Genomic DNA, 27,932 nt, shown 5'->3' on the forward strand with positions numbered 1-27,932 from the left:
ACATTTTTGGTTGAAAATTATCTCTGCTCAGCCCAACAACTACCAAAAATAAAAGATTATGGCTGAAAGCTTTGAAAAGTGCCTTTTGGACTTCTGGCCTTTTAATGAAGAAGTTTCAGAGACAGCAGCCATGAAATTCTCAGCCAGCAGAAGCTGAGGGTCCGGCCCAAGGGATCAACTTGGTTATGGGGATACAGGAGAAGATCCTCCTGATGCAGCCCATGTGGACAGAGTTTTCTCGTGGTACCAGCACTGGGATAAGGGATACAACCCATTCCTTTCTGAACCCTTTCCCGGGGAACTACTGATCCTGCCAGCATCCTCCCTACCATAAACCAGAAAATCTTGGGTCTCTGTGGCTTGTAAGCATTGGAACCATGCCTCCCCAGAGAGTGTGTGATTTATGAAGGAAGAATCTCTGAGCATTTATGACAGCAGAGGAGGAGAACTTCTGCCTGTGTTTGTAGCAGCTTGGCTTCTTGGCTGAAATCCACAGCCCAAGGTAAGAGATGAACCCCAGCCACATCCCTTGCCAAGCTCCCTGCCTTCGAAGGGCTACAAGCTGCCTGCAGGGATCTGGGCAATGGCCTGGCAGGGGCTGGGAGCTCCTCTGGTGGGACAGGCTGCAGTTCAGAGGTGCCAAGGGCTGGATCGTGGCAGAGGCATCTCTGCTACCCTGAATAGCTGGCAGCTTTCCACGGGCTGCAGCAGTCTCAGTGGTGTCACCAGGAAGCCACAAGACTGTCCCAGCTCTTGCCTGGTCTCATTCTGGGATGGGTGGTCCCTGTGCACCAAGAAAAGTCTTTCTTTTGTTGCCAAGTGAGTAACCAGAGCCTTCCTGTCTCCAGCACATGGTGCTGCTGGGCTGCCTGGCCCTGGCTCACACTGAATCCTCCTGAGGTGGTGGTGAGATCCCTACTCACCAGTGGGACTGGGAAAACACGGGGCAGGGCTGGGGAGCTGGAGCATCCTGCCAAGGAGCCAGACCCAGCTCCTGGGAGTTCAGCAATTGATAAAGTGCTGTGGACAGACCCGAGCCACCTCCCCCAGTGGGATGCAGCCTCTGGTCTGTGCTCCCTGTGCTCCAGAGAGATTTTCTGCTCCTGCTCCTGCACTCCTGAGTTCACAAGGTCCAGGGAGTAACAAGGCAGGGGCTCTACTTGACCACAAGGATACAAAGATTCCCAGGAAGCCAGCATGCATGGGATGTCTTGGTCATCAGACTTTGGCCACAGGACAAACTGACAAGAAGAGAAGTGGATGAAGAAGGAGGGTGACAGCCAAGAGCATGGGGAAACCTGAGCTCCAGAGCCAAGGAGGGACCTAAGCAGCCAGGGATGCTCAGAGTTCCTCAAACTGTCAAACTGGTGCAGACCCCTCACTAGACACGTGTCTGTGGTTTACAGGTTTTTGGCACCCATCTTATCAGGGGAATTGTTTTTCTGTCTGGATATTCAAGATGTCTGGGATGATCCCTTGCTCCAGGGGCAGTTTTGGTAGTTCAGGGCTGTTGAAAATCTGCCCATCTTTACTTAGGAGAGGGTTTTCCTTGACAATGCTCAGCTGCATGGCTGTGCCCCAGTCCCCGTGTCAAAGCTCAACTCCCCAGGCAGCCTCTGCTCTGCTGGTGAGGTCTGGTTTGATGCAAATGCAGCAGCCAGCATGATCTTCTGGACAACTCTTCAAAAAGATTTTTTTCTAAAGCTCTCAAGACAATTCTGGAGTTGAAGTGTCTCTGTGTGGCACTCCAGACCTTCCTCTGCTACTTCCAAGACCACTAAGAATCTGTGGACCCTTCCTTGCAGGAATTTTGAATTCCCCCTTTCAGCCTCTGCCAGAAACAGCAGCAGGTGAGCAGGAAGCTCCTTTGCCAAAGTCTCTGGTGGTACCCTGGAGAGCCTTCAGAATGCAGCTATTTGGCTACAAGCAGGCACCTAGACCCTGAACATCCCACACCTTTATGGGAAGAGTCTGTCCAGGAGAAGATGCCACAGAACTGGCAGGGGAGGCGTGAGGTGACTGAAAATCCTGCGTGTGCACTCTCCTTGTGAGCAGAATTATTCAACCATCCCACCTCCTGCTCAGAGCTGAAATGAAAGCTCTTCCAGACTTGAAACTGCCTGCTGGTTCGTGCAACATTGCAGGAGAATGGAAGCCTGGATGCTTGGAAAGAGTCTCAGGGTGTCTGGTACCATCAGCTCAGTCTGCTCCATGGACCAGGTCCAACAGGGAGCTCCTCAGTTAACCCCCAGGGCCACAGCAGATTTTGCCTGTGCCAGGCAGAGCCAGAACTGCTGCTCAGGAAAGGAGAAATCCTCTTGCAAGTTAGGGGTCCAGTCCTAGCAAAACATTCCTTTCCCTTTCCACGTCTCCCTGCTTTTGGTTCAGCTCTTCAGCAAGTCCAGCTGAGGGCAGACCTGGCTCTGCCCTCCCTTGGGTGACAGCCCCTGGAGCAGGGGAGCCAAGACCTTTTACCAAAATCTTTGAAGTCAGTGGAAAAACTCGAGCTGATTTTGGGGCTTTCAAAGCCGATGGAAATCAGAGGAGATGAAATCATCCACCCACCTTCCCCAGCAGAGGCAGCTGGAGCTTCAACCTGATGTTTTGCAGAGCCTGGGACAGCACCTGGCTTCAGAGCAGTCCCCTGGTTCCTGGGAAATGAGGGCAGAAAAGGGCAAGGAAAAGCTGCAAGCTGATGGCAGAGGCTGCACAGAGCCACAGCCCCTGTGAACACCAGATGGCTCCAGCACCAGGAGCTGCTTCTGTGATGGCTCCAGTCTGCCTGGAAGGAGTCAGGGTGCCTCAGAAAGAATAATTTATCTGTCGGGATTTTTTTTTTTTTTACTGCAAAAACTACTCTGGAATAGCTCCTCCCGGAGATACCCTTCTGAGAGTCAGAGGGACTTGTGTTTGGGAATCATCCCTGCATACAGGACTGCTCCCAGAAAAGCTGTCAGTGCAGGGCTCTGCTTCCCCCATGTAGACAAAACCTAATTCCAAGCTGAAATTTCCTTAGGACACGTCTTGTATTTCAGGATCTTTTGGTTCTACTTTCATCTCCAATCCACATATTGCAGTCCTATAATAATAATAATAGTAATAATAATAGTAATAATAATAGCAATAATAATAATACCTTTTGTATGTACATAGCACCTTTCATCCAAGGATCTAAGTCACAATTACAGCCCCACACATTCCTGTATATTACAGCCCTATAATTCCAAGACTGCTCAAGTATCCAGACTTCAAAGGGAATGTGGATTTCCCCTCCAGCCCAGTCACGGTGCCCAACATGCTGGAGACGTTTCAAAGGTGTTTCCAAGGTGCCTTGGCAGTAGCTGGAGATCGTCAGAAAGAGCCAGAGGAGCTCTCTGAAGCCAAAAGGAGCCTTTGTGGATTCTTTCCTCCCCTCTCCCAGCCACTCTGTGGTAACCCTGGAAAGCCAGTGCAGCCCTGGGATGAGGACAATGATCCCAGGAGACCCACGAGTCTGTGCAGAGGGAGATGAGAAGGTGGACACGGGGCTAAAAGGAAAACCAAGTGACAGGAGCAGCTCAGAACCCACAGCACCTCAGACAAAATTAAATTCAGGGAAAAATTATGGTCCCCTGAAAAAAAATAAGGGGGTGGGAATGGTGGAATATTTAATTGTAATCTCTTTTTTTTTTCAAAAGCGTTGAAAGATTTTCAAGTCACTCAAAAATTAAAAGTAATTTTTGGGAGGTCAAAGTGAAATGTTTCAGGGATATCCAGAGCAAACACAATTTGGGTTGGTTTGGTTTAGTTTTAATTGCATGGGAAACCTGAAAAAAAAAAAATCTGTTTAACACAAGCCAATCTTTCCTCCCTTTTTTAGCTTAGCCAAAGAGCTGGAATAGCTTTTATTTACCCCCATACACCCAGAAAGAAGGATGTAAAAAGCAACGTAGCTTCCTGGAGGAAATAGATCAGACTATAGAGCTGGGGTTTACAGGAGCTCTGGCCAAGCTGCATCTCACCAGCTGGGTTTATTTCCTCCCCAGAGTTTGCCAGTGCTGCCCATGAGCTTTTAACCAGGTGCTGGATGTGGCTCCAGAGGAGAATCTCAGGAGATGCTCTGGCTTGTGGCTGCGTCCGTGAGCAGGGAGGGGTGAGGTCAGTGGACATGAAAGGCAGGCTGCAAATCCCAAAGTTTAGTATTGTTCCTTCATGTTGTGGCTGAACAAATGAAAAGCTCAAGAATTTTTTAATAAACTTTTAAAAGGGTTTTTTTTTTTTTTTTTTTTTTTAGCTTGAGAGGTTCAGACATGTGGAAGAAAAGTGCTGAGAGTCTCCAGATCTTCCCTAGCACAGTTTTAATCAGTGGATCTCAAAGCACATGAGAGAAGGGTTTATTAGTAAGAAAGACTGAGGCACAAGAAAAGCAGTGGACTTGCTTGTGGAAAACCATAAGGCTGGGGCAGAGCTGGAAAACAGCCCAAATTCCTTGTGCTGCACTCCAGTCCCCTGTGTCTCCCAACTCCACAGGGCACCTGCCTGTTCCCCAAAGGGCTGAGTCTTTGTGTCCCTTCACTAGGAGATCTTTCCTTAAAGCATCTGCAAGGTGGAAAATCACGGAAAAGGATGATCCTGGAATTACTGCCCAAGCCAGAGCACCCAACTGAGGAGCAGCTCAGCCCCACCACAGTAACCAGCATGGGCTGCAACATGTTTCCTCTCCCCTTCTTCAATAAATCAGGGCTTCCAGCACTCATGCTTTTGTCACTAATAAATCTCGAGCTGTCTTACACCACATGAAAGGACAACAATACCATAACCAACAGGCACTTCCCAGGACTGCAGCTGCAAACACAACCTGCAGGAGAACCTGCCCCGAGCTGGAGAGCTGAAAGGCAGCAGGGGTAGCAAGGCTGGCCCTGCCCTCAGCAGCAAAACCCACCAGAGCACATGGAAATGTATTCCCTGCGACAGGAACTTCATTAACCCATGGAACTCTCTGCCACAGGAAATTAATGCACCAATAAAAATCTTACCTGCACCTATAATCAAGGCCTTTGGTTGTGATTCTTTCTGCAAATACAACACACTTGACCCTAAAGTTTTGTCTCTGCCCTTTGGCACCTGTGTCTTGGGACAGAGCCTTGGGATTGTATCTGACAAATCCCAAACCCCTAAGCATGGGGAGAAGAGAACCTTACAGCACAGCTCATTCTTCCTTTGGGAGATGCTAAAGTTTTGTGTCCATGTCCAGAAGCAGAAGTTTTGTGTTCATGTCCAGTCAGATTGACTCAAAATGCCTGGGAGATCCCCAAAGCTCCCATTGCTTTTGCTTTTCCCAGCTCCCAGCTACTGGGAAGTTGGTGGGGACTCTGCAGCTGCAGAGGTTCAGCAAGATTCATAGAATCACAGAACGGGTTGGATGGGAAGGCACCTGCAAGATCATCCAGTTCCAATCCCCCTGCATGGTCAGGGACACCTCCCCCAGCCCAGGGTGCTCCAAGCCCCATCCAACCTTCAGCACTGCCAGGGATGGGGCAGCCACAGCTTCTGGGGGCAGCCTGGGGCTCGGCACCCTCACAGTCAAGAATTTCTTCCTAAAATGTCATCTCAATCTCCCCTCTTCCAGTTTAAAGCCATTTCCCCTCATCCCATCCATCCGTGCCCTTGAGCAAAGTCCTTCCCCGAGGACTGGAGACTCTCCAGGCATCAGAAGATGCTCTAAGGTCTCAGCCTTCTCTTTTCCAAGCTCAACAGCCCCAACTCAGCCTGGAGACAGAACAGAGGTGCAGAATCATTCCCATCAAACAGAATTTCCTCTCATGTTCTGTGGGATACAAGTTCCATTTCTGTCTAAAATTGCAAATGTCTTTCCTGCTGGATTCACACACACAAAGATGAAAATTTGCTTTACTGCAGTTTAGAAATATCCTTAATTGGAAACCTCTTGGGAGTTGCAGGATGTAATTAAAGCCCCGAGTCACTGCCTACACCAGATCTCCTCCTTGGGAAGGTGGCTGTGGCTTCAGATAGTGCAGGTCCTTGAGATCCCTGATGCTGGACTCACCATCCCACTGCCCCCACTGGGAGGTGACACGGATTGTGGGGAATGTCCCAGGGGCCAGTGGTCTGCACAGCTCAGTGCCACGTCACAAAACTTTTCAACACGTGTGGGGCAACCTCCCAGCAGCCCTGCCCTTCTGTGTGCATCCCCAGCTCTCCCACACCTTTCTTGGTAGAGGACACCACATTTTTTTTCCTCTCCCACCATGGCACATACAGCTCCCAGGGGTGACACATAAGTGCTGGGGCTTCACCTTCCCCTTGAATAAAGGGGAATATTATGAATCAGTGCCCCACAGGGACATTCAGTGTTGGGAAATACCCTTTCTCACCTGGGTCTTTTTTGAGTGGGACCTGTGGCTCCTCACAAGAGGACACAGCAGGTCCCTTGAGCAGATCCTACCCTTCCTGATGGGTCTGACTCCCTCCCATGGGGACTGCTTTTCCTTTCCAAACCCTTCAGAGGTTTAAACAGATACTGGAGGGACTGCAAACAAGGCAAATGGAGCCAGAGAACTGCAGGACCTGCAGGAAGGAGGCTGGAGAGCTGCTCTCCTTCATCTCTGTCAGCAAAGCCTGTGCTGATGGAGCTCAGAAGTGAGCATTGCCCTTTCCTGGATCCTTGATGGATACCTGCAAGGCTGGAGGCACCACCTGGGCTTTGCTGTGTCCTCCCCTTGGTCCCCACCACAGGCACAGCTCCTGCCTCCCCGTGCTGCAGCCTGACTCTATTTTGAGTTGTCTGCTCACCTTGGTCTTTCTCCTCTTCATGATGGCTCTTGGTGATCTCCCTTCAGCTCCTACCAAACTCGAGTCCTTCTCTAAGACCTCAAGCTGCTCCCTAGCCCTTAACACCTCTGTGCTGATCCCAGACTTGTCCCCAGCACCTCTCTGGCTCCCCACAGCCTCTTCTGGCTCCTTGGCACCCAGACAGGACCTTGTGGGGAGCTCAGTACTGGGCTGCTCTTGGTGCCCCTTTCCCCCCCCTCCCCAAAAGCTGTGGTACTGGAAGGGGGGGTCACCCGTTTCAGAGTGCCCAAGGAGCCCAAGTTTGTGGACACCCAGCCCAGCTCCCCACTGAAGGACCTGGGGAAGCAGCTTGTTCACCAGCAATGAACCTTTTTATGTTCCAGCTCAAGTGTCCTGGCTCAAAGGCAGCAGCACCCCCAGCCTTGAGGGGGGCTATGGGGGGGGGGGGAATCCTTCAGCCCCACTGGGAGCTGGGAAGCTCTGTGCTGCCCTTTCCCTTCTCCACCCCTCTGCTGCTCCCTGACCCAGGCAGGTGCAGCGGGGGGAGAGGCTTCTGCAGCTCCATCGCTGCCTTTTGGCACCAGAGACTGCCAGAATCAAAGAGCTTTTCAAAGAAAACCCTAAACTCCTTTAATCGCCAGCTCGAGCTCCTCCCGCACAGATCTAAGGGCCATGAGCTCAGTGTTTTCATTGCTCCAGGCAGATTTATGAGCTTATTCTTCAAGGAAGGGCGGGAGAGAGGGGAGGCTGTGGCATATTGCTTAGCCCGGAGGGAGGGCAGGGAGGAGAGGGGGGAGGATGGAGGGAGGTGTTTGAGTGGAAGCGCAGGACGGTGCAGAACGCCGGGCTCTGCCGAGGCCGAGTGGGATGGATGGGAGTGAGGGGCAGCCCGTGGGGGGAGGGCAGCAGTCCCATCCCACCCTGTTGGAAGCAGCACACGGAGCCCACCTGCTCGCTGCTGCCCGGCCCTACAGATGCCACCAGGAGAGGGGCATCCATCCCTCAGCCTGCAGCCCCCTCCTCCAGTCCCAGCCGAGCTGTTCTGGTTGCAGAGTGCGGAAGGAGGAGGGGGGAAGGCTTGCTGGCAGCTTCACACCCTACGGAACCCCAGAGCCTCATCATCCCTGGGCACCTTTCCTCTAACAGCTCCACTGCGCTGCCTTCCCCACCGCGCTCCTCATCCCGCACCTGCTCCTCCCCTGCTCCCTCCCTGCTCCCTCCCTGCTCCCCCCCTGCCAGGGAGCATCGGGCTCGGGGATGGCTGGGAAGCAAGTGCAGGGTATGTTTGGCTTCTCTCGCTCCTGGGGGGATCTGGGAATCTCTAGCTTTGGGATGGGGCAGGTCCTGTGTCATCTCCTGCAGCCCTGTCCACCAAGTGGACAACTGCTCCCACCCAGACACCAGGCTGTCCCAGAGAGCCCTGCAAAGGATGCCTCCTTCCTTTGGAAGAGGAATCTTGGAAAGTCTCAGCCATGACCTGTGTAACTAAAGCCACAGCTCTCCACCCTGTCACCTGCAGCATCACCTGTAGTAAATGGAAGCATCTGGGGGCTGTGAGCATCCCGTGGGTCCCACCCATGCCCACATTAGGGTGGCAGCAACTGAGTAAAGCAAAATGCTGCTGGACCCAAAGCATTTGCAGCTCTTGTTACCAAGAGGCAAAAGGGAGCAGAGCTTGTGGCTGAGAGGTGATGAAGATGGAGGAGAGAGCTGATGAGCTGTCATGAACCTGAACATTTCACCCCACTGGAAATCCAGAGGCCTCAACATTTCCTTTTTCTTGAACTGAGAACAAAAAGCCAACACATCAATATTTAGTATAGAACAAAAAAAATCAATACATGATGTTTTAGAAACATTGGGTTGCTTTGCTCTGATAGCTTTGGAGCCCTGCAATGTAAATATTAAATTGCCTATGGGTAAAGGTAACAGCAGCAGGTAAAAATATGTAAATGAAAAAAAACAAACTTTAAAGCCACCGTGAAGTGGCTCTTGATTCAACTTGTTACTACATTTCTCACATTCACAGTCCAATGAACACCAGCCCATCTCCATGAAGCTTTTCCTTTTCAACGAAATGAGTTATTGTTTGGAAAATCATCCCACCAAATGTGCTCTTCAAGTCAGCTCTACAACTGACCTCACTGTTCCTGGGAATATTCCCATGGAGAGGGTGCTCCTACCTCAGCACCTGAGGGCTGGAGTGGGGCAGGCTTTGGGCAGACAGAGGGGGTTTGGGGCTGGAAGGAGCTGCCTTCAGCATCACTGCAGGTGGCAGAACCTTCAGCCCCTCCTGCCTCAGCTCCCTGGGGTTTTGTGGGTGCTTAGAAAATGCAAATAACAAGGAAGAGGCATCTTCCACTGGCTCCTTCCCTGCTCTGGTGACAGCAGTGTGTGACATCAGGGAAGTGGCTGCTTTGCTGTGTGTCACAGCATCCCTGCAGGACCCCATCATGGGCCCACGTGGCACCTGATCCCAACAGGGACCTCAGAGAAGAGCATGAAGAGCATGGCTGATGTGAGTCCCCCAAGGATGCTAAATTCCTCACTACGGCTCAAAAATGTCTCTGCAAGGTGAGAACAGACCTGAATGTTCCTGATCCCATTTCAACTTCAATGGAAACAGTGGGGACCAAGAAGCTTCGTATCTGGGCAGGCTCCTGAGGTATCCCCTGATATCTGGGAGCAGCCAGACTCCCCCAGATCCTGCTGTGACAGCAACAGGTCAGCAACCTCAGGACCTGTCTTGTGCTCCAGGTCTTTGATGGCTTTCCAGGACAGAGCAACAGCAGTGAGCTTCATTACAGGGGCTGGGACAAGGACACAGCCATCACGAATGCTTCTGGGAATGTGGCACAAAGCAGGGCTGGAGCCTGAGCACCCCACGGTGCTGTGGGACCTGGGACCCTGGGCAAGGAGCAGATGGTGCCTCCAGATGAGCTTTGAGCCATGGTGCTACAAATGTCTGGTGTCCTACAGGTTTGTGTCCATCATCCTGACCACTTCTGCTGCCATACCCCTCTTAACCTCCATGCTGCCCTCTCCCACATCACCAAACTCCCTGCTCCACCTGTGTCCCCCAGGCTGCTCATACAAGCAGGTTTGAAATATTCTTCACAGGAGAAGAACTGGAGCAATGCTATTGCTGTCGTTAAGTTGGGAGGGTGCAGAGAAGATGGAGCCAAACTCATCCTGGAGTTGTGCAGAGGAGGAATGAGGGGCAACAGGCACAAGCTGGGACATGGGAAAATGCAATTATATAGTGAGGAAAAGGTTTTCCATTAGGATGGTTAAAAATGGGGAAAAGGGAATCCTAGAGATACTGGGCAAGGTCCTGAGCAACCTCACATGCTGGACCTGCTTTGGGCAGGAGTGTGGATCAGAGACCTCCAGAGGAATCTTCCTGTATATTTTATGATTCAGGGCAACTCTTCCAGTTCCTCCCTGTACCTTCTTAGTCCAGGCTGGGGATAAGGCACTGCAAGAGGTGAAGTTTCCAACCAGTCTGTTTGCAGGGCTTGTATTTGCTGTCTGGGCAGATGACCTGAATGCTGACTGCAGCTCCACTGCAGACACCCTTCCATCTGTGGGTACCACTGAGGATCTTCTCTGCTGAGCACAGCTTCCCCATTTTTTTGAACCAGCCATGGATGGCCATGCCAGCATGTCCCTAGAAGGGACCTGGCAACATATTGTCTTTTTTTTTTTTTTCTTTCTTTTTTTTTTTTTTTTTTCTTTTTTTTGTTGAAGCAGGAACAGTTTGAGAAAACTGAGAAAACTGAGAGCATCCCTTCACTTCCCAGTACTGCCAACTGTCCCACTTAAGGTGGGCTGGTAGCAAGATGTGGGCTCCCAGTGCTCAGCTGGTGGGCGATGGGCATGGGGACAGCAGGGACTGAGTTCCCCCAACCCATTTTCCCATTTTCCCAACTTTCTTTGTGCCCCTTGGTGCAGTCTCCCCCCTGCTGCACAGGAACCTTCCCCTTTGCACCCTCATCATGCTGCTGCCCTCTCCAAAGAGCCCTTGTCAGCTCCAGCCCCAAAGGCAACAACCCTACACATGGTGCTGCCCAGGAACAAGCAAGCCCTGGGGGTTGGGTGTCAGGAGAGACATCAGCTAAAGGAGAAATCTGCTCTTGGGACAGCTCAGAGCTTTGGGATGATACAGGTCACAGGGTCTCTGGATGTAGATGAACAGGAGAGGGTGTTCTGACTTGTGGTGTTTCATGGTTGGACTCTAAGACCAGGTTAAGAAGCAGTTCAAAATTATGTCCTGTAATCAAACTATTATTTGATGAGGCAGGAGGACTGATCTGTGCTGCTCCAGAGATGGGGGCTGCTGGGCCAGCAGGAGCCCTGACTGAGTCCAGGCTGCCCCCAGGAGCACTGCAGGGAGCAGGGACCTTTTCCCTGGATGTGGACAACTCCAGGCAAAGTGGCTGCCCATGGGAGAGCAGCAAGCCTGCTGGAGAAGTGCTGACAGGAGAGGTGATTTACTTCTCTCCCATCTCCCTGGCCTCATCTGCAAGCTCCCCAGTGATGCCTCCATTGGAAAACCTTGGGTCTGGATCGGGTTCAAGTTCAAGGAGGTGTGAGTGTGAAGAAGGACAGGGGCTTTTGGGGAGAGACAGGCATGGCAGAGGCACAGCATCGTCAGGATGGGGCATGAAGATGAGCTCATTAGTGGTGAGGCAGTGCCTAACCAGAGGTTATTACAAGGATCTTTTATTTTACATGCAAGGGAATCTTGCTCTTTCCTGAAAGGAGGACCAGGAATTTGCTTAGAAGACACAGAGCAAAGGGGCTGGGAAGTTCTGGGAGCTTTCCGCATCTCCTCATTCCATCACAGAGCTTGCTCATCAGCACTTGCAGCTCTCAAAAAAAAAAAAAAAAGAAAAAAGAAAAAAACCACCACCAATATCTAGCCATTTCTTTATGTATCTGAATGTGGATCGAAAGCATGAATTTACATGAAGAACTTCCATCTCTCCCAAATATTTCTACAAAATTCATGCTGATTTGCTTGGAAAAAATTACCCTGACTGCACACCTTGTTACTAACACCTAACTAACCTTAGAGACTTGATGAAGGTAGCCCAAGAAAACAGAAGTAGGGAAAAAACCCCAGTTGCCCAGTCCCCCTCCAGTAACTCCCCTTTCATCCTGCCTTCCCAGAACTGCTGCATCCTATTCGTGAATTCCCCGGTAGTCTTTTAACAGGTAGGCAGCACACGTGCTGGTTTTCCCCAAATTGGTCCAGAAGGAAAACTCCGGAGCCTCCAGCACCTCCGTGGTTGGACCCCACGGACTCCGGAGGTTCCCCCTGCCCGCCCCGTCGGGGGCTGCCGGTACCGGAGCTGTCACTGGCGCCACCGTGTGACAGCCGGGACAGCACGATCCTGGCTCCAGGGTGGACACGGTCCCCGGGCAGGAATACGGTCCCCAGGCAGGGATATGTCCACCAGATCCCCAGAGAAATCTGGACCAGGAGGCACCCACAGCACCGGGAGGGCAGCACGGAACGATCCAATCAATGGAATCACAACATCATCACGTCAGGGAATCGTTCAGAGTTGGAAAAGACCTTTCAGACCATCCAGTCCATCAGTTAACCCAGGCCACCACTGAACCCTCAGCACCACATCTACTTGGATTTGAAATCCCTCCAGGGCTGGGGACTCCATCCCTGCCAACCCTTCCCAGGAGAAATTGTTCCTAATCTCCAATTTAACCTCCCCTGCTGCAACCCGAGGCTGTTCCTTTAGCATCATTTAGCACCTACCTGCTCGGGTCCATGCACAAGGGGTCCCCAGCCCGTGGCTCTGTGTCACCATGGCTGGGGTAGATGTGGCAATAAGAACCATTCACCATGGAGATGTCTCTTGGATCTGTGGCTCTCAGCCCAAGGGACAGCTCTGTGGGAAGGGCAGGCACTTGAGCTGGAGCCACTTTAGATGATGGCAGAGGTGGAGTGGGTCCCAGACAGGGCGGTTGCATCAGCTCTGCAGGGTCCCTTGCTTGCAGCCCACAGAGTTTTCACCACCTCCCATGGCCAAGAGCTGGAGTGATTTTTCACTCAGAGGCAGCTGTAGCCTCAGGGTTTGCAGAGGGGAGAGCTCTGTACAGGGCACACCTCAGGGAACAAGGGTTCTGTGGTTCCCTCTCCCAGGGAAACACAGCTTGCACTGCACACTTCTCTCATCTCTCATGCTCTCCAGTGAAAAATGTCCTTCCCTGTCACTTTTTTTTTTTTTCTCAGCTGACCCAATATACCTCTGGCCATTCAACCACTGGCATAAGAAAAAGCAACGTGCTCTGCAGGGAAGCAGGATGAGCAGAGCTCTTATCTTCAACCTGGCTTTGCAAAGCCCTTCCTGAAGGGCTTGGGGATGCCCAGCTTCAACAGCAAAGTAACTGCGTTTCAGGACCTTCCAGGAACACCAGAAAACCAGCCCGTGGACACAAGCCCTTTCTCAGCATGATGAGCACAACCCCAGCATCCCCAGCACACCCTGGGGGCTACCAGTTGCCCACAGCACCTTTGCTGCATCCCTCACTTCCAGCACCGAGGTCCATCCCAGCCCATCTGCTGCACAGCTGAAGGTGGTGGCTGCAGCATTTTCTTCAAATAAACAGAGCAAGCATCTTCCCCAGAGCATGCCAGGGCCAAATTCTCTCCCCAAGAGAGATGTTTCCTCTCCTGGTCAAACCCTGAGATCCTTCCACAGAGTGCCCTGCTCACCCTGGGGACATCCTCTGTCATCACCACTCAAACAGAATTACTGAGACCATATCTGGATCTAGAAATGAACTCATCAGTCTCTGTGGTAGTTCAACTGTTTGGAGTATTAATAGCAGAAAGGATGGGAACCATTCAGATAATTAAGAATTTTTAAATTAAAACCAAACCAAAACAAACCCTACCAAATCCCCCACAAGTCTTCTAGGACTGTAATATTAATTTTCAAGAGGCAGCTTGGACACTGCTGGTGGCCAGCTCAATCCCCCAAATGCAAATCCCCCGAAGCCATGAGTTATCACAGCTATTGAAATGTTTGAAAGAAGGATCCCAGAGCAGTTTGCACTAATTGCCCAGTATAAATACTCCATTATGTTCTCAGACAATCAGAATCTACCCAGCAAATCAGCTCCTCTGATCCACTGTAATCAAGAAGCAAAGCATGCATAACATGGCAATATAAACAGCGTTTGCAGAGGGGTGTGGGGAGGAGGGGGAGCTGGCAGGGCTTGGCAGGTCCTGCAGTAACAGCTTTTTTTTTTTTTTTTTTTTTTGGGTTGTTGTTGTTATTTTGGTTTGCTTCTCCTTTCCAGCGGAAAACTTAATTTCGGGAAAACGCGGCACCAACTTCCAATCCGGAGGAAAAAACTCCAGCTGCCGGAGGGGCTGAAGAGAAAAAGCCCCGAGGAGCTGCTGTACTTACAGGTAAGCTGTCAGGGGGCTGAGGTTGGTGGGGACCTCGGAAAGCCCCAGCTCGGAGCAATCCACCGAGAGCATGATGCCATCCTCCTCGCAGTGGCACTGGGGTGGGCAGGAGGGAGCAGTGCCAGGCTCTGCAGCCTGGATGCGGGCAGAAGAAGCCAGGAGAACACCCCAGAAGAAGAATTTGTCCATCCTCGATTTGGCCGCAGCCTCTGGCAGGGTCCGAGCTGCCCCCGGCTCGTTGGGACCCCGGGGCTGAGGTGGATGAAGGGGAGAGAACTCCCAGGTCGGAGTGTGGGGAGGATGCAGGCAGGGAAGGGGAGGCATTGTTGAATGATCTGGGTTATTGGGTTTCAAGGGCTGGGCAGGGGCGTGAGACACTCAATGGGAGGAGTTAAACTGCCGACTCTTTCCCTCTCGCTCTCTTAGGGCTGGCAGGAATTTCATTCAAACGGAAGAAAGAAGGGGGGAAAAAGGAAAAAAAAAAAAAAAAAAAAAAAAAAAAAAAAAAAAAAAAAAAAAAAAAGAGAGAGAGAGAGGGGAAAAAAAAAAAGGAAAAAAAGAAAAAAAGGAAAGGAAAGGAGGGAAAAGGGAAAAGGGAAAAGGGAAAAGGGAAAAGGGAACAGGGAAAAGGGAAAGAAAAGAAGAAAAGAAAAGAAAAGAAGAAGAAAAGAAAAGAAAAGAAAAGAAAAGAAAAGAAAAGAAAAGAAAAGAAAAGAAAAGAAAAGAAAAGAAAAGAAAAGAAAAGAAAAGAAAAGAAAAGAAAAGAAAAGAAAAGAAAAGAAAAGAAAAGAAAAGAAAAGAAAAGAAAAGAAAAGAAAAGAAAAGAAAAGAAAAGAAAAGAAAAGAAAAGAAAAAAAAAAAGAAAAAGAAGAGAAAAGAAAAAAGAAACTTCAACAAATTAAGAACTGTTCATAGCTCCTAGACCTGTGCTTGTTTTGCAACAATGTTCTTGTGAGATCGCAGGGCAGGGGAAGGAAAATCTGGCTCCAGCAGAGCAGAGGAGTAAAAGCAGAGAGGCAGGAGCACCAAACCTGCACTTCAAGGGCTCCAGACTTTGGGACGCTGAAATCCAACCCCAGATAAAGGACTCTGTGTCTGCCCCAGCTTCTGAACCCAGCTGCAGCTGGAGGTCAGGGTGCAGCTGAAGAGCTCCCAGGGAGATCTGGGCTGTCCCTCTGCCTGTCCCCTGGTGCCATCCGGGCTCACAAGTGTCCCCATGGCTCCTGCCACCCATGGGGCAGGGTCTGGGCAGGATGGGGCAGCAGTGTGATGGTGCTGGGCTGATGGGGACATTCTGCCCTTGCTGTGGTTTGACATTCTTGCCCTGAGCTGTGTTTGCAGGAGCTGCACCCCACTGGTGTCTGCTTTGCCCCAGGAGCTCTTTGTCCACCTTGGGTAAAGTGGTCAGAGGTCAGAGCTCAGCAATTTTTGGCTGAGATGGGGCTTGGAGCCATGTCACCCACAGCTCCATCACCCACAGCAGAAGGTCTGGATCAGACAGGGGGGCTGCCTGTGCCAGCCTTGCCCAGAATGTCCCCAGGGGGATGTGCAGCAGAGCAGATTTCTGCTGCTCAGGTGTCGAGGAGCTACACAGATCTCGGCAGCAGAAGCACCTGCCTAGAAAAAGGGCTCTGGGTCTGCAGGAGGAAAAAGCTGCAAAGGTCAAGTCTGTTTCTGCCTCCTTCCCTGGCTCTTTAGGGTCTGAGAGATGCCCCTGGCCAGGGTTAATCTCTTTTCTCTCATGGCATCAGGTTCAGTGATGGGAGCTGAGCTTGGCCCCAGAGCTGGGACGATGCTGCAAGGCCACACGATGGTTGCAGTGGGGACAGCAGCTGAACAGGAGTCTCTCATACCCAGGGGGGCTTTAGGTGGATCTGGAATCCTATCAGAGTGTGCTCCATCCTCTCTTGGCCTTCCAACCATGGCTGGAGGAAGTGATTGGGACTGGTAATAGGACCCAGGTTTGGGTGGTTGCAAAGTGCACCTACAAAATCTTCCCTTTGGCTGTGGCCATGCCACGTGGTTTAAGCACAGACTGGGAGATGGTTTCCATGGTGCCTCTCCTTCTGAATTTGTCTTTTTTTCCTTCTGGAAAAACAGTTTGCTAATTGATACTTCCATTATCTCAGGGCAAAAGAGGTAGAAGAACTATCTGGGGTGAGTTAGGTGAATCTAAAAATCTCCAGCTCGTCCAGGGATGGCATGCCTTGAGCCCTTCTAGTCACAGGATATTTCTCCTCCCCCAGAAAATGGCTCAAGATGGAGCTCAGGGTGATGCAGAGACTCTGGCTGAATGTGCCTGGCCTGATTGATGGAAGGAAGGATCTGAAACTATTTTATTTGGATGGTCCATTTGGATCCTGCAGTCTCAGGACTGACACCTCATCACTGCTGGAGTTCATGGAAACTTCATCACCAAGTGCAGAGGATTCTGCTGTAGGAGCAGGAACTGATTTTATTGGAATTAAGCCCCTTCCATCATGAGCTGCTCTGGGGCTGTCATTAATTAAATGTTTGCAATGTGTTTTGACAGCTCCAAATGTAAAACACTGCTTGGTGGGGAGAGGGGAAACCTCCTTGGAGCCAGAGCTCCTCTTTGGGTTCCTTCTCAAGCTGCCCCCTCAGCTGGGATGTGAGGCTTTAGGATGGCCTGAAATGGGTGGATTTGGTGTCAGAGAAAATATCACTTGACTCCTGGCTGCAAGAGCAGCTTCTGTCTACAATTTCTGGGTCCCTCTCTCCCCAGCCTGAGCAGCAGTTACCAACTGCCCTGAGAGCTCCTCGGAGTTCCTTGCCCAGTGAATCCCTCTTGGGGATCCAGGGCTCTGATGAGTACACTATTAATAGAGATCTTAAAAAAACCCTCACACTGAAGTGATTCCTATGGAAAACTGCCCTGAAATGGAGCCATCTCTTCGGGAAGGCACTGACTGCAATAATATTTTTCACACTGTTTTGAGGGCAACACAGCCAGGACTTGGTGGGCTTTGCTCTCTGTCCCTTTGCTTTGAGTTTTCTCTTTGCTTTTTATCCCAGCTTTCCTCCTTTATTTCAATCCCACACTTGATTTCTTTGAGCTCTGATCATGGACACTAACATTCAAAGTGGTCACTTATTCCAGTGTGTCACTTGGCTCCTGGCAAAGCTGAGTCTGGACACCAAGTGGTTTGGACCAAGAGAGCTTTGGTTCTTCCACGGGAAACCTGGAATTTCTGAGTGAGTCCCTCTGGGGTGGAAGTGTCACTTTTGAGCCAGCTCTCACTGAAACTGCACTTTGCTGCCAGCAGTGCAGGCTGCACCCTGCCCCCTTATTAAAGGCACCAGATCCAGCTCATTCCCACTTCCAGGAGGATGTTTTCCTGCAGGGCTCAGCCGTGTTTCTGTGTTGTCCTCTAGCGGCAGCTGGGAAGTGGGGAGGTGAGCAGAGCCCTGCTGGAACCCTGAGCTTGGATTTGAAGGGATGGAGCTAAAACCCTGGGATTTAACACCAGGGGGGTTTGTGGCTGAGCATGTGGCACCTCTGGAACAGGCAACATCCCAGGTGAGTTCCCCCCCACTGGTTCTGTGTCCCCAACACAGTGAGGACACGGAGCTGCTGGGGGGAGTCCAGAGGAGGCCACAGGGATGATCCAAGGGCTGGAGCAGCCCTGGATCCAGGGGGAGAGAGTTGGGGGTGTTCAATCTGAAGAAGAGAAGGCTCCAGGGACACCTTAGAGCACCTTCCAGTGCCTGAAGGGGCTCCAGGAAAGCTGGAGGACAAGGGCCTGGGGTGAGAGGATGACATGGGATGATGGTTTTAAACTGAAAGAGGAGGTTTGGCAAGACATTAGGAAGAAATTAGCCCCATTACCCTCATTTAGCCCCATACAGGGCTGCTTCCCCCCTAATTTCCCCAGCCTGGGCACCCTGTGTATGATTCTGCCTTCACCTGAGGTCAGAGCATCATGAGATGTCCATGACCAACCCTCAGCCATCCTGATCTGAATTGTCATGAAAATGTTTCCACCTGTCTCCATCTTTGTCCCAGGCTCCCCCACTGTCACCCATGATGTGCTGGGTCACTGCTCAGCCTGCACAAGTGACCATGGAAATGACTTGCAGGGTTTCTGCTTCTGGCTGGGCATGATAGGGAGCTCTCCAGGATGATTTCTGAATCCTTTCAACATGAAAAAGGCCCTGCAGAACTCAGAGGATGTTTTTCTGTGCACAAAAGGATTTATGATGATGTCTTGGGAGGAGTCTGGCACTGGCTCACACGCAGCCTGGTGGCTTTATGACTTTCAGGTAACCATTAACTCCTAAACTGTGCTTGTGCTGCACTATCAGTGTCACAGGAAGGAACTGGCTGCTCCTGGTGACCCCCAGCCCTGTGCCCATGGCTCCTGGGCTCAAGATGTTTGCTGCTCAGGAGGTGCATTTGATCAGCACCCTCTGCCATGGTCTTCTGAAGACCTGACAGAAAGCAAACCAGCTGCAAACCCAGATCTGGTCAGAAGAATGATGTGCCAGTTGTCTGTCCAGAGTTTTGAGCTGAAAGTGGTGAAGTTTTGACCCGCCCAGCAGCACAGAATCCCACCAGTGATTCTTGGGAAGAAACCCAAGACTCTTTGGAATAAGGCCCTGAGAAAGAGCCCCGTGGCCCCCTGCCCCATGTTCATAGACCCATCCCTCTTAGACCTTCCTAAGAAATAACCCTGATTTCCAGCTTTCACCCTCCAGCTCCAGATAGCCTTAAAAAATATTTCCTGGCCCCCAAGGCTTTCTCTGGTCTTCCTACCAGAGCCTGCAAATTTATTCTAAGCAAAGCCTACCAGGACTGTGAAGGTGCTGATAGTTCCACACCAGAGATCCAACTCCATGGGTTGACCTCAGAGCCCCCCAAGGCAGAGGGGGCCTCAGAAAGAGGCAGCTGCCAAGAATAAGGAAGGGCAGGAACTCCCCATCATCTCCTTTCTGTTTTTCTACAATCAGAGCTCCCCTGTGGCTTCCAGAGCCATCATGCCTGGGGCTTTGCTCAAAGCCATATTCCCCGTGGACAGGATCTGGCTCTACAGCTTGTGGCACAAGAGAGAAGCTTCAGAATGGGACAGAATTCCCAAGGACTGCCCGTGGGCTCCTGCCACTGGTGCAGAAGAGCAGGACAACATCTGTATATGACACCTTGGATACCCCCCCAGTTAACCCTTAGCTGATGGCAAGGGATGAGTTCTGCTGGCCCCTGCCCCACACCCCCTCTCATCCCATGGGGGGCTCAGTTCAGCCCAGCACCCTCCATCTGCCTTGCTGCATGGGCTCTGCTGCACCAAGATCATTCTACAGCTCCTGGTCTCTGGCATCCCCAAGCAGAGGTGGCAGTGCCAGCCCAGGGCACAGCTACACCCAGCCCAGCAGGTCTGATGCCTGGAGTCAGTCTGATGGCCCTGGCTCCCAGTCCTAAGGAACCAAGTGAAAGGCAGTGGTGGGGGGCATCCTGCTGTCTGCAGAGCTTCCAGAACTTCAGGAGCAAGTGATCCCACAGCCCTCACCCAGCCAGCTGCCAAGCAGAGTGTTCCCAGCAAAGGCAGAAGGCAGAGGAACCTGCAGACATATGGCAGGTAGGAAGGGACCTTATCAACAGGACAGGCACAGGACAGGGGTTTGTCACCCAGATCAGTCCAAGAGGTTTCCCCCAGGCTGGGCTATGGCTGGGCTGGGGGGCAGTGTGTCCCTCCACGTGTCACATCCCCTACCACAGCGTGGTGATGATGATGATGAATTTCTGAGCTCCCCCCTCCCCAGTGCTGCAGCAGAGTGGAGCCACAGATGCTTCCAGAGAATGTCGTGGGAGATGTGGTTTGGATGAATAACTTTCCAGCCCTGCAGCTCAGAGCCACGGAACCCAGAGGAGGAGAGAGAGACAACACAACACAGCAGTAAAACAACACAAGCCTCCAGCTAGGGCTGCCCAGTGGGTTCTGGACCGTGTCATGTTCTGCATCCAGTCACCACCCTCCAGCAGCCTCTGGGCAGAGGTCAAGACCCTGCAGATGAGCAGGACCCAAATGTGCATTTGGGTCACCTTTCCTCCACCTTTCCCCCCCTTCCCATGGCTGCCAGAGCAGGGGCAGGCTGGGTTACCATTGCCAAGGGATAAGAGAGCAGGAGGAGCAAAGCCTTGGCTCTCCTGGGGACTCAGAACTGTGGGTGTCTGCAGCTGACTGCTGGGGCTCCACAGCTCCTCCCTCATACAGCTTCTCCTTCCATCTGCCCTGGGCTCTCCCCTGCCCTCTCCATAGCACATGGAGTCCAGGAGCTGCCACCTCTTCACACAACACAGTAAGAGAGACCACAGCACCCTGACACATCCCAAGCTGGTACCAGGTTGTGGCTGTAACCGTGGTGTGGGGATGTCCAACTGCTGACTCTCTCTCCCAGCTGAGCTGTGCCAGAACCCTCAGCAGCAGGACTGAGCCTGTTCTTCTCCAAGATCACAAGCACCATCTCTCATCAGCTGTCAGCCACCTCCTGGAGAGGAGAAGCCGGAGGGCAGAGAGATTCCAGGTAGCTCTGAACTGGAAAGGGAACCCAGCCTTCTAGAGATGCTCTTTCCTAGGGCTGTTTATTGTTTGTACCTAAGTCTGACCCACCAGCCAGCTCCCACCACACTGCCCACAGCAGTCTCTGTGCCCTCAGCACACCCACGGGCACACGGAGATGGTGATGGTGCCCACTGCCAAACCTCAGTCATCCCAGGGCTGCCCCTTCTGGGCCACGGGGCAAGGCAGGGCAGAGCCCCCACAGCTGGCACTGCATCCTGCAAGACTTCCAGGCACCAGGAATCCCAGGAGACAGCCAAAGCAGGGGATGCACAGAGGGGTGGCAGCAGTGCCAGGCAGGACAGCCACTGCCCCACTGCTCAGGAGCCACCGTCTATGCCCTGTGGGACTCCTTGGCGGTGCTGGGACAGGTCCCCTCTGGGCTTGCTCTGTGCCAGAAGATCTGTGGTGCTCTCAGCCCAGCTCCTGGCTCTGGGCAGGAGCCTGCAGAGTGCCAGGAGGTGTAGAGCAGTGTCAGGGCTGTTTCTGAGTGATGATGTCCCGGATGCAGGTGTACAGGAACATGTACTGGTCCTGCAAGAGAAAAAGGGGAGGCTGGAATTAGGTTTCTGACAGAGACCTCCCAGTTGCAGGACTCCCCCTGCAATTAGCCTTAAAAGGACCTAATTAACGAACAGTGATTGATGGCAGAGCAGCATTTGCTGTCCCGAGTGGTTCAAATTTGTCCTGTGTTATCAGAGTTGCCCAGAGAGGAAGAATCAGGCCTGGAGCTGTAGTTACACCATGATTGCTTCCTCCTGCTTCATCCCACAATCCCAGACTGGTTTGGGTTGGAAGAGATCTTAAAGCCCATCCAGTTCCAACCCCATTCCATGGTCAGGGACACCTCCCCCAGCCCAGGGTGCTCCAAGCCCCATCCAACCTTCAGCACTGCAAGTGATGGGGCAGCCACAGCTTCTGGGGACAACCTGAGTTTTTAAGATCACCAAAATGATCCATCCATACCAAATGTGGATCCAGAGGTCTCAAATCCATTGTGGATTTGATATGAGGTTATACTCCAGTGCCACAAGCTGCTCCTAAAGGATGTTGGGCTACAAAACACCTGGGGCTGGCCCGAGGAAAGACAAGAAGTGAGAAAAGTGAGGCTGTACTCAAGGAGTAAAGCTGAAAATGCTGTGGGTTGAAATCACATGGGAGCCAGGATGGGGGGATTAGGGACCCGCCAGAGGGGCCTCCAAGCAGCTCAGCAATGTGCTGGCTGAGCTGCAAGTCACGAGGAGCCTCCTCCCCTGCTGGAAGTGGGTTTAGCTCCACCAAAGGCTGGGAAAACCACAGATCACACAATGGCTGCAGGTCCAGGTCACCAGAGTCTGTTTTTCAATGAGCCCGGTTGGGAAATCCAGAGTGACAGCCCAGGGCTGAGTCGAGCCCAGACACACTCAGCCCTTGCCCTGATCCCCAGGGACATCCCCAGGGACACACCTTGTGCTGGGGGTGCTCAAATCCCCACTGGTTATCCATGGACAATTCCTCAAAGGTTCATCTTCCTTCTTGATTTGGCTACTAACCCCCACCCCAAAAAAAAAAAAAAAAAATCATCTGATGCCCCATCCTGACAGTGTTGTGGCCCCCCCAGAGCTAAGGGGGTCCTGCTGGCCCCCCCTGGGATGCAGGATGCTGGAGGCAGTGATGGGACCAGAGCCACCACTGCTGGGGGCAAAGTGGGGTGGCAGCTGTCCCCCCCACTCAGTGGCCCAGTGGCTTTTGACTGGCACTTTATGGGCACTTTGTGTCTTCTTGGCAGGACCACTGGTGGAAGACAAAGGAGCTCTGGAGCAGGGGCAGTGGCTCACACCACACACAGGGTTCACATTCATTAAGAATGTAATTAGCTGCTTGTGGGCAGCTCCACAGCTGGGAAGCCCTGGAGGGATCTTTGGGAGGGTTTCCAAGGGTGCTCCATCAGCTCATTGAGTGGTGGCAGCAAATGGAACCTTGGGCCAGAGGGCATCTGAGCCCCAGTCACCCATCAGAACCACCCGGGGGTCAGGCTGGGCTGGGCTGTGGGGCAGAGTGTCCCAGGGAGCCCCTGGCAGGGATGTGGCAGGAAAAGGCCCCGGACAAGGGGACAGGCAGCAGATCCTGGGAACAGCCTGACTGCCATCTCCAGAGGCTGCAGGTTTGTCATGGAGCTTCCTGCTGGCAGGGCAGGATGGGAGCAGTGCCCTGACTTTATCACAAGCTCCTGTGGAACTGAACTTCATTTTAATTCCAGAATTGAGGAGCTGGCACACTCTTCCCCTCCAAAAGGCAGTGAGTGCCCTGAGCTCCCAGTGGGTGGCAGAGCCCAGGGTGGGGAGGAAGAATGGAATAAAAGCCTGCACAGGCTCCCAGGTGGCAGCAGCAGGGATGATGCCAGGTCCAGGCAGCTCAGCACTGAAGACCCTTCCTCCTTCCCACCTACCAGACTTGGGGTCATGAGACAGCAGCTTCTTGTCAGCTGGAGGGTCACCCTGTAGACATCCACAACTCTCTCAGCTTTCATCTGGTGCAACAGGCAGTCCAGGGAAATCAGTGTCCCCATTTGGGTCATGCCACCACTGCAAGGGACAAGGGAGGGTCATTGGTACCACACCAGGCTGAGCTAAACCAGCCTAAGTCAAAAGCCCCACGAGAAAACATACAGCAAGTGAGTATGGTGGGGACAGATGTCTGTGAGCACGGGTCTGGGCATCAGGGACATTTCTGCTGACCAGGGAGCTGGGACCCCAGAGTGCCCATGGAAGGAGCCTGGAGATCCAGCCCACCCAGTGTTGGCTCCTGGGGGATGGTGAGCCCTCCCCAGCTGCAGGCTGATGGAGACATCAGGGCTGATCCAGGATCCTGGGAATCAGCCCAGGGATGTCCTGGGCACCTCATCATGCTCCACCCATGACTGTCCCTGGCCCAGCCCTGTCTGCTCCATGCATTGAGCAGAGCTCAGAGCTCCCCTGCCTCCCCCATAACCTTGGGGTCCTGGGTGGAGGGCACAGGCTTGCTGGTGGCCATGCCAAGGGGCAGGGATGAGCTCCAGGAGGTGCTCATGGTGGGGTAGGAAGGTGATGAACCTGGAGTGCAGCAGGAGAGGAGCCGCTCGCTTCCGCTGGGGCAGGCACCGCCTGGCAGCAGTCAGGAGTTCCACCAGGCTCTGGGCATTGGGCTGCTTCTTGCTGCTCCAGAGTGTGTACAGGAACTGCTGTACCTGCCTCTCCTTTGCTTTCTTCTCCTGGTGGGACAAAAAGAGTTGACAAGGCTGCTGGGGCGGGATGGGGAAGTTTGGATGCGGAGGGGTCCAAGGTCTCCGGTCCCTGCCTATAACTCACATCTCCCTTAGCCATAAAATCACAGAATTGTCAGGGTTGGAAGAGACTTTCAAGATCATCCAGGTCCAATCCCCCTGCCCACCTCCCACCAGATCAGGTTGCTCAGAGCTCCATCCAGCCTGGCCTTAAAACCTTCCAAGGATGGGGCTTCCACCACCTCTCTGGGCAACCTGTGCATGGGGAAGAACTTCTTCCTAACATCCCATCTAAATCTGCCCTCCCCTCATTTGAATCCATTCCCCCCGATGTCCTATCATTACCTGACATCCTAAAAAGTCCCTCCCCAGCTTTCTTGTTGGCAAAGCTTTTTTCTGTAAAGCTGCCCAGGCAGCCTCTGCTGGGGCAATGCCCGACACCACCCCCCCAGGGGTTGGGGTGCCCCTGGCACCCTCCACACCACACCTGCCCTTCCAGAAGGAGACTGAGAACTGCATGGGCCTTTTCAAAGGAGGTCAGAAAGCCCTTATCAGCGAGGGGTGGGGGAAGCCTCCCCCGTGCATCCGCTGTGTTCACTCAGCAAATGTTCTGGATGCTGCAATCTGGATTTTTCCCCTGCATTTGTGGCAGCTCAGAGAAGTCTCCACAGCCCTCTCAGCCCTTGCCCCTACAGACCTGCTTGCTAGCAGTGAAGAACATCCCAGGCCAGCCCCATCAACACACATACGTGCTTCATTTTGAGCTGGATCCACCTCCACCCAGAGACAAGCTTCTCTGTGCCACACTGGATGGTCAGCATCTTTGTGCATAGAGTGTCTCCTGCCAGGGGCCAGCACACTTCACTTGGGACCTGTGAGCAACAATAAGTTTGGTTTCAGGTTGACAATTGTCACCACCTTAGGAGCCTGTGATGGGACAGGACCAAGAGCATCCCCCTGACATCACTCCATGCTATTTCATCCCCTAACTAATCCATGGGCATGTTTGGGTAGCAGCAGCAGATGGCAGACAGGTTCCCTGGTGACACAAAGCAGCCTGGCACTGGGAATCTGCTCAGCAAACTCTGGAGCTGCTGTCCTGGGGTGCCACAGAGATGCAGCTTGAAGAGTCCAGGGCCATGGGCTGCTTGCTGGGCAGACAGAACGTGTCTCCCAAGACAAGATGTGAGAGGTTGAAAGGTTTATTTAAGCTGGCTCTGTGCCCAGGAGACAGGGTGAAAAAGTTCAAGTTCTATCCCAGCTCCCAACTCCACCCTACAGCCCCCTCTCTGCAGTGGCTCAGGCAGACCCAGCTCCTTACCTGTCCCTTCTCCTGCCACGGGACAAGTGTTAGGATGGTGTGAACGTCCTGTTCCCACACCAGGGTCCAGAAGTCCTCCATGGTAAACTTGTCAGGCCCTTGGACAACCAGATACTCTCTGCTGGAGCTGCAGCCCTGGATGGGGAATGAGAACGTGACTGTGGCCCAGGGACCCCATCACCCCAGGAAGGAAGGGAAGCTCAGCAGGTCAGGAGGCAGAGAAGAAAAAGCACCAAGAGAGGGAAGTGTGGAAGGTGAGGGAAGACAAACACCATCCCCACAGCTCCCTCTTGTCCACACAGTGTGACAATGACCAGGGGAGCAGGGCAGGGACCAGCAGGAGGGAGCAGGGACATGGAGTGGAAGGGGGAGCACCACCTGTGGGACCCAGGGCAGAGTGGGGACAGGAACTCACCGGGACACGCCACACCTGCAGGAGACCTGAAAAAGGGCCCTGTTCCAGCAGAGAAAACTTCACCCTGGAGCGATCATCTGCAAAAGGGATGGCAAAGTCAGGATGCACCCTGAATCCTGGTGTCACTTTTGGGCCCCGTGTGACAAGAAGGACACTGAAGGGAAACAGAGCTGGGGAAGGGTCTGGAGCTCAGCTCTGCCCAGGAGCAGCTGAGGGCCCTGGGGGTGCTGATCCTGGAGCAGAGGAGGCTGAGGGGAGACCTTCTGGCTCTCTGCAACCCCCTGAGAGGAGGTTGGAGCCAGGGGGGTCGGGCTCTGCTCCCAAGGAGCAAGGGATGGGACAAGAGGAACTTTTGGCACAACTCAAGTTGTGCCAGGGGAGGTTTAGGTTGGATCTTAGGAAACACTTCACAGAAATGGGTATGGAACCCTGGCCCAGGCTGCAGAGGGAGGTGGCTGGAGGGATCCCACCATCCCTGGAAGGATTTCAAAGCTGTGCAGCTGGAGTGCTGATGGACAGGGTTCAGCACCTGACCCCATAATTAGGTTACTGGTTGGATGAAATGATCTTAAAGGTCTTTTCCAATTAAAACCACTCCACGATTCTACATTTCTAGATACACGGGAGGTGGAGGGATCCAGGGCAGTCCTGTGCCCAAACAGCTTCTGCAGACTTCACACAGGAACACAAATCCAACACCCCATTCACCAGTTCTCTGCAAAGGTGCTCCTCTCTGAAATGCTGCTGTTCTCATGGATGCTGATCCCAAAATATACGATTCTATCCCTCCCTCCTGCTCCAAGCATGTACCTGCAATGTTACAGCAACCTGTAAGGTTGCTCAGTGTCTGAACCAACTGAGATCTGTGTATCTGCAAGGATGCAGGAGCTCTGGGCCCCTGTTCCAGAGCTTGCACACCTTCATGGGAATTAACTTTTCATTATACTGGATTTGGATTACCCTTCCAAATCATCCCAGTTGCCTCTTGTCCTTTCATCTGGAAAGATTCTACATTTTCTCTGTACCCTCCCAGCAGGCAGTTGAAGACAGCAATAAGATCTCCCCTTTGCTTTCTCTTCTCCAGGCTGAATCAAGCCACCCAGTGGGTCCCTTACATCATTTGCTCCATCCTTGAAACACCTTGGTAATCTTCTGGTGGAGTCACTGCAGTGTCAGATTATCTTCCCATCCTGTGGAGCACCAGCCCCACTCCAGCCTGGCTCCAGGCAGGTGGACGAAGAGGATGGGAGGTGTCCCAGCACTTACATGGGAGGATGCTCGCTGAGGGCCGTGCCTGCTGGTTGCCTGAAGATGGTGTTGCAGAGCTGGCTTCTTTCTTCACAACCTCTAGAAGGTTCTGCCAGAGTGAAAGAGAGTGGAGGAAGCAGTGAGCAGGAGGAGCAAGGGGGGACTGGGGACTCCTGGACTCAGCAGAGGGGTGGTCACAGCTACGTGGTCACCCCTGGGGGTGTGCTGCCAGCTCTGCTACATCCTGCCAGAGGCTGCATCTCTGGAGGAGAATGGTGCCCAGGTGGTCCCTTCCCTGTGTGGTGTCTGGGAGGGAGTGGGTCAGGGACAGACCCGGATCAGTGCCTGGGCTGCAATGCCATGGAGAGGGGACACTGCCAGGACAGCCAGGCAGGTGGGAACTGGGACATGGACCCACTGAGGAAGCTTTGAATGGGTGTGCCTGACCAGGACCAATCCATCCCCAGGTCCCCCTGGGGCATGGGGCCGTGGCAGCCCCCCCTGCACCCTGCCCAGCACAGCTCTCACCTCGTATTCCCTCAGGAAGCCCACGTGGGCCTTGGCTGCTTTCTGGGCATAGTGCTGAGCAAAGGTTTTCAGTGGGATGGGGCAGGACCTGGGGAGAGAAACTGGGGGTAAGGGTGAGGTGGAGCAGAGCCAGCAGCATCCAGGCTGTGGCTGCAGTGTGAGGACAGGGCTGGAGCAGATCTGCACCCCTCAAACACCAGGGGCCTTGCAGATCCCCAGCCTCTTATCCCCTAAACAAACACAGGTCTCAGGCGTGGCAGAGCCCAGGATGCAGCAAGGACAAGGGCGTCCTGCTCTGCACCAGGGAGGAGACAACTTGACCATAAGGATAGGAAGAGGGCCTCAAGATGAAGCCTCAGAGACAGTGA

At 52.9% G+C, this 27,932-nt stretch overlaps 2 protein-coding genes across 2 annotated transcripts in view; both read right to left on the reverse strand.

Moving 5' to 3' along the window:
* LGR6 (leucine rich repeat containing G protein-coupled receptor 6) overlaps positions 1–14,585 on the reverse strand; it is a 109,404-nt gene extending 94,819 nt beyond the window's left edge. Inside the window, exon 1 of the mRNA XM_071768649.1 lies at positions 14,235–14,585. Within this exon, the coding sequence (XP_071624750.1) occupies positions 14,235–14,560 (326 nt within the window). The 5' untranslated portion in view covers positions 14,561–14,585. The remainder of the gene's footprint in view (positions 1–14,234) is intronic.
* A 6,232-nt stretch (positions 14,586–20,817) lies between these two features.
* Positions 20,818–27,932, reverse strand: part of LOC139807315 (receptor-type tyrosine-protein phosphatase V-like) — a 36,550-nt gene continuing 29,435 nt past the window's right edge. Inside the window, exons 33-40 of the mRNA XM_071768148.1 lie at positions 27,565–27,652; positions 27,055–27,145; positions 25,789–25,865; positions 25,374–25,508; positions 24,802–24,924; positions 23,883–24,040; positions 23,240–23,375; positions 20,818–21,345 (exon numbers count right to left, since the gene is read on the reverse strand). Of these exons, the coding sequence (XP_071624249.1) occupies positions 21,286–21,345; positions 23,240–23,375; positions 23,883–24,040; positions 24,802–24,924; positions 25,374–25,508; positions 25,789–25,865; positions 27,055–27,145; positions 27,565–27,652 (868 nt within the window). The 3' untranslated portion in view covers positions 20,818–21,285. The remainder of the gene's footprint in view (positions 21,346–23,239; positions 23,376–23,882; positions 24,041–24,801; positions 24,925–25,373; positions 25,509–25,788; positions 25,866–27,054; positions 27,146–27,564; positions 27,653–27,932) is intronic.

This window comes from Heliangelus exortis, chromosome 25, assembly GCF_036169615.1.
Source record: "Heliangelus exortis chromosome 25, bHelExo1.hap1, whole genome shotgun sequence".
NCBI classification, from domain to species: Eukaryota; Metazoa; Chordata; class Aves; order Apodiformes; family Trochilidae; genus Heliangelus; species Heliangelus exortis.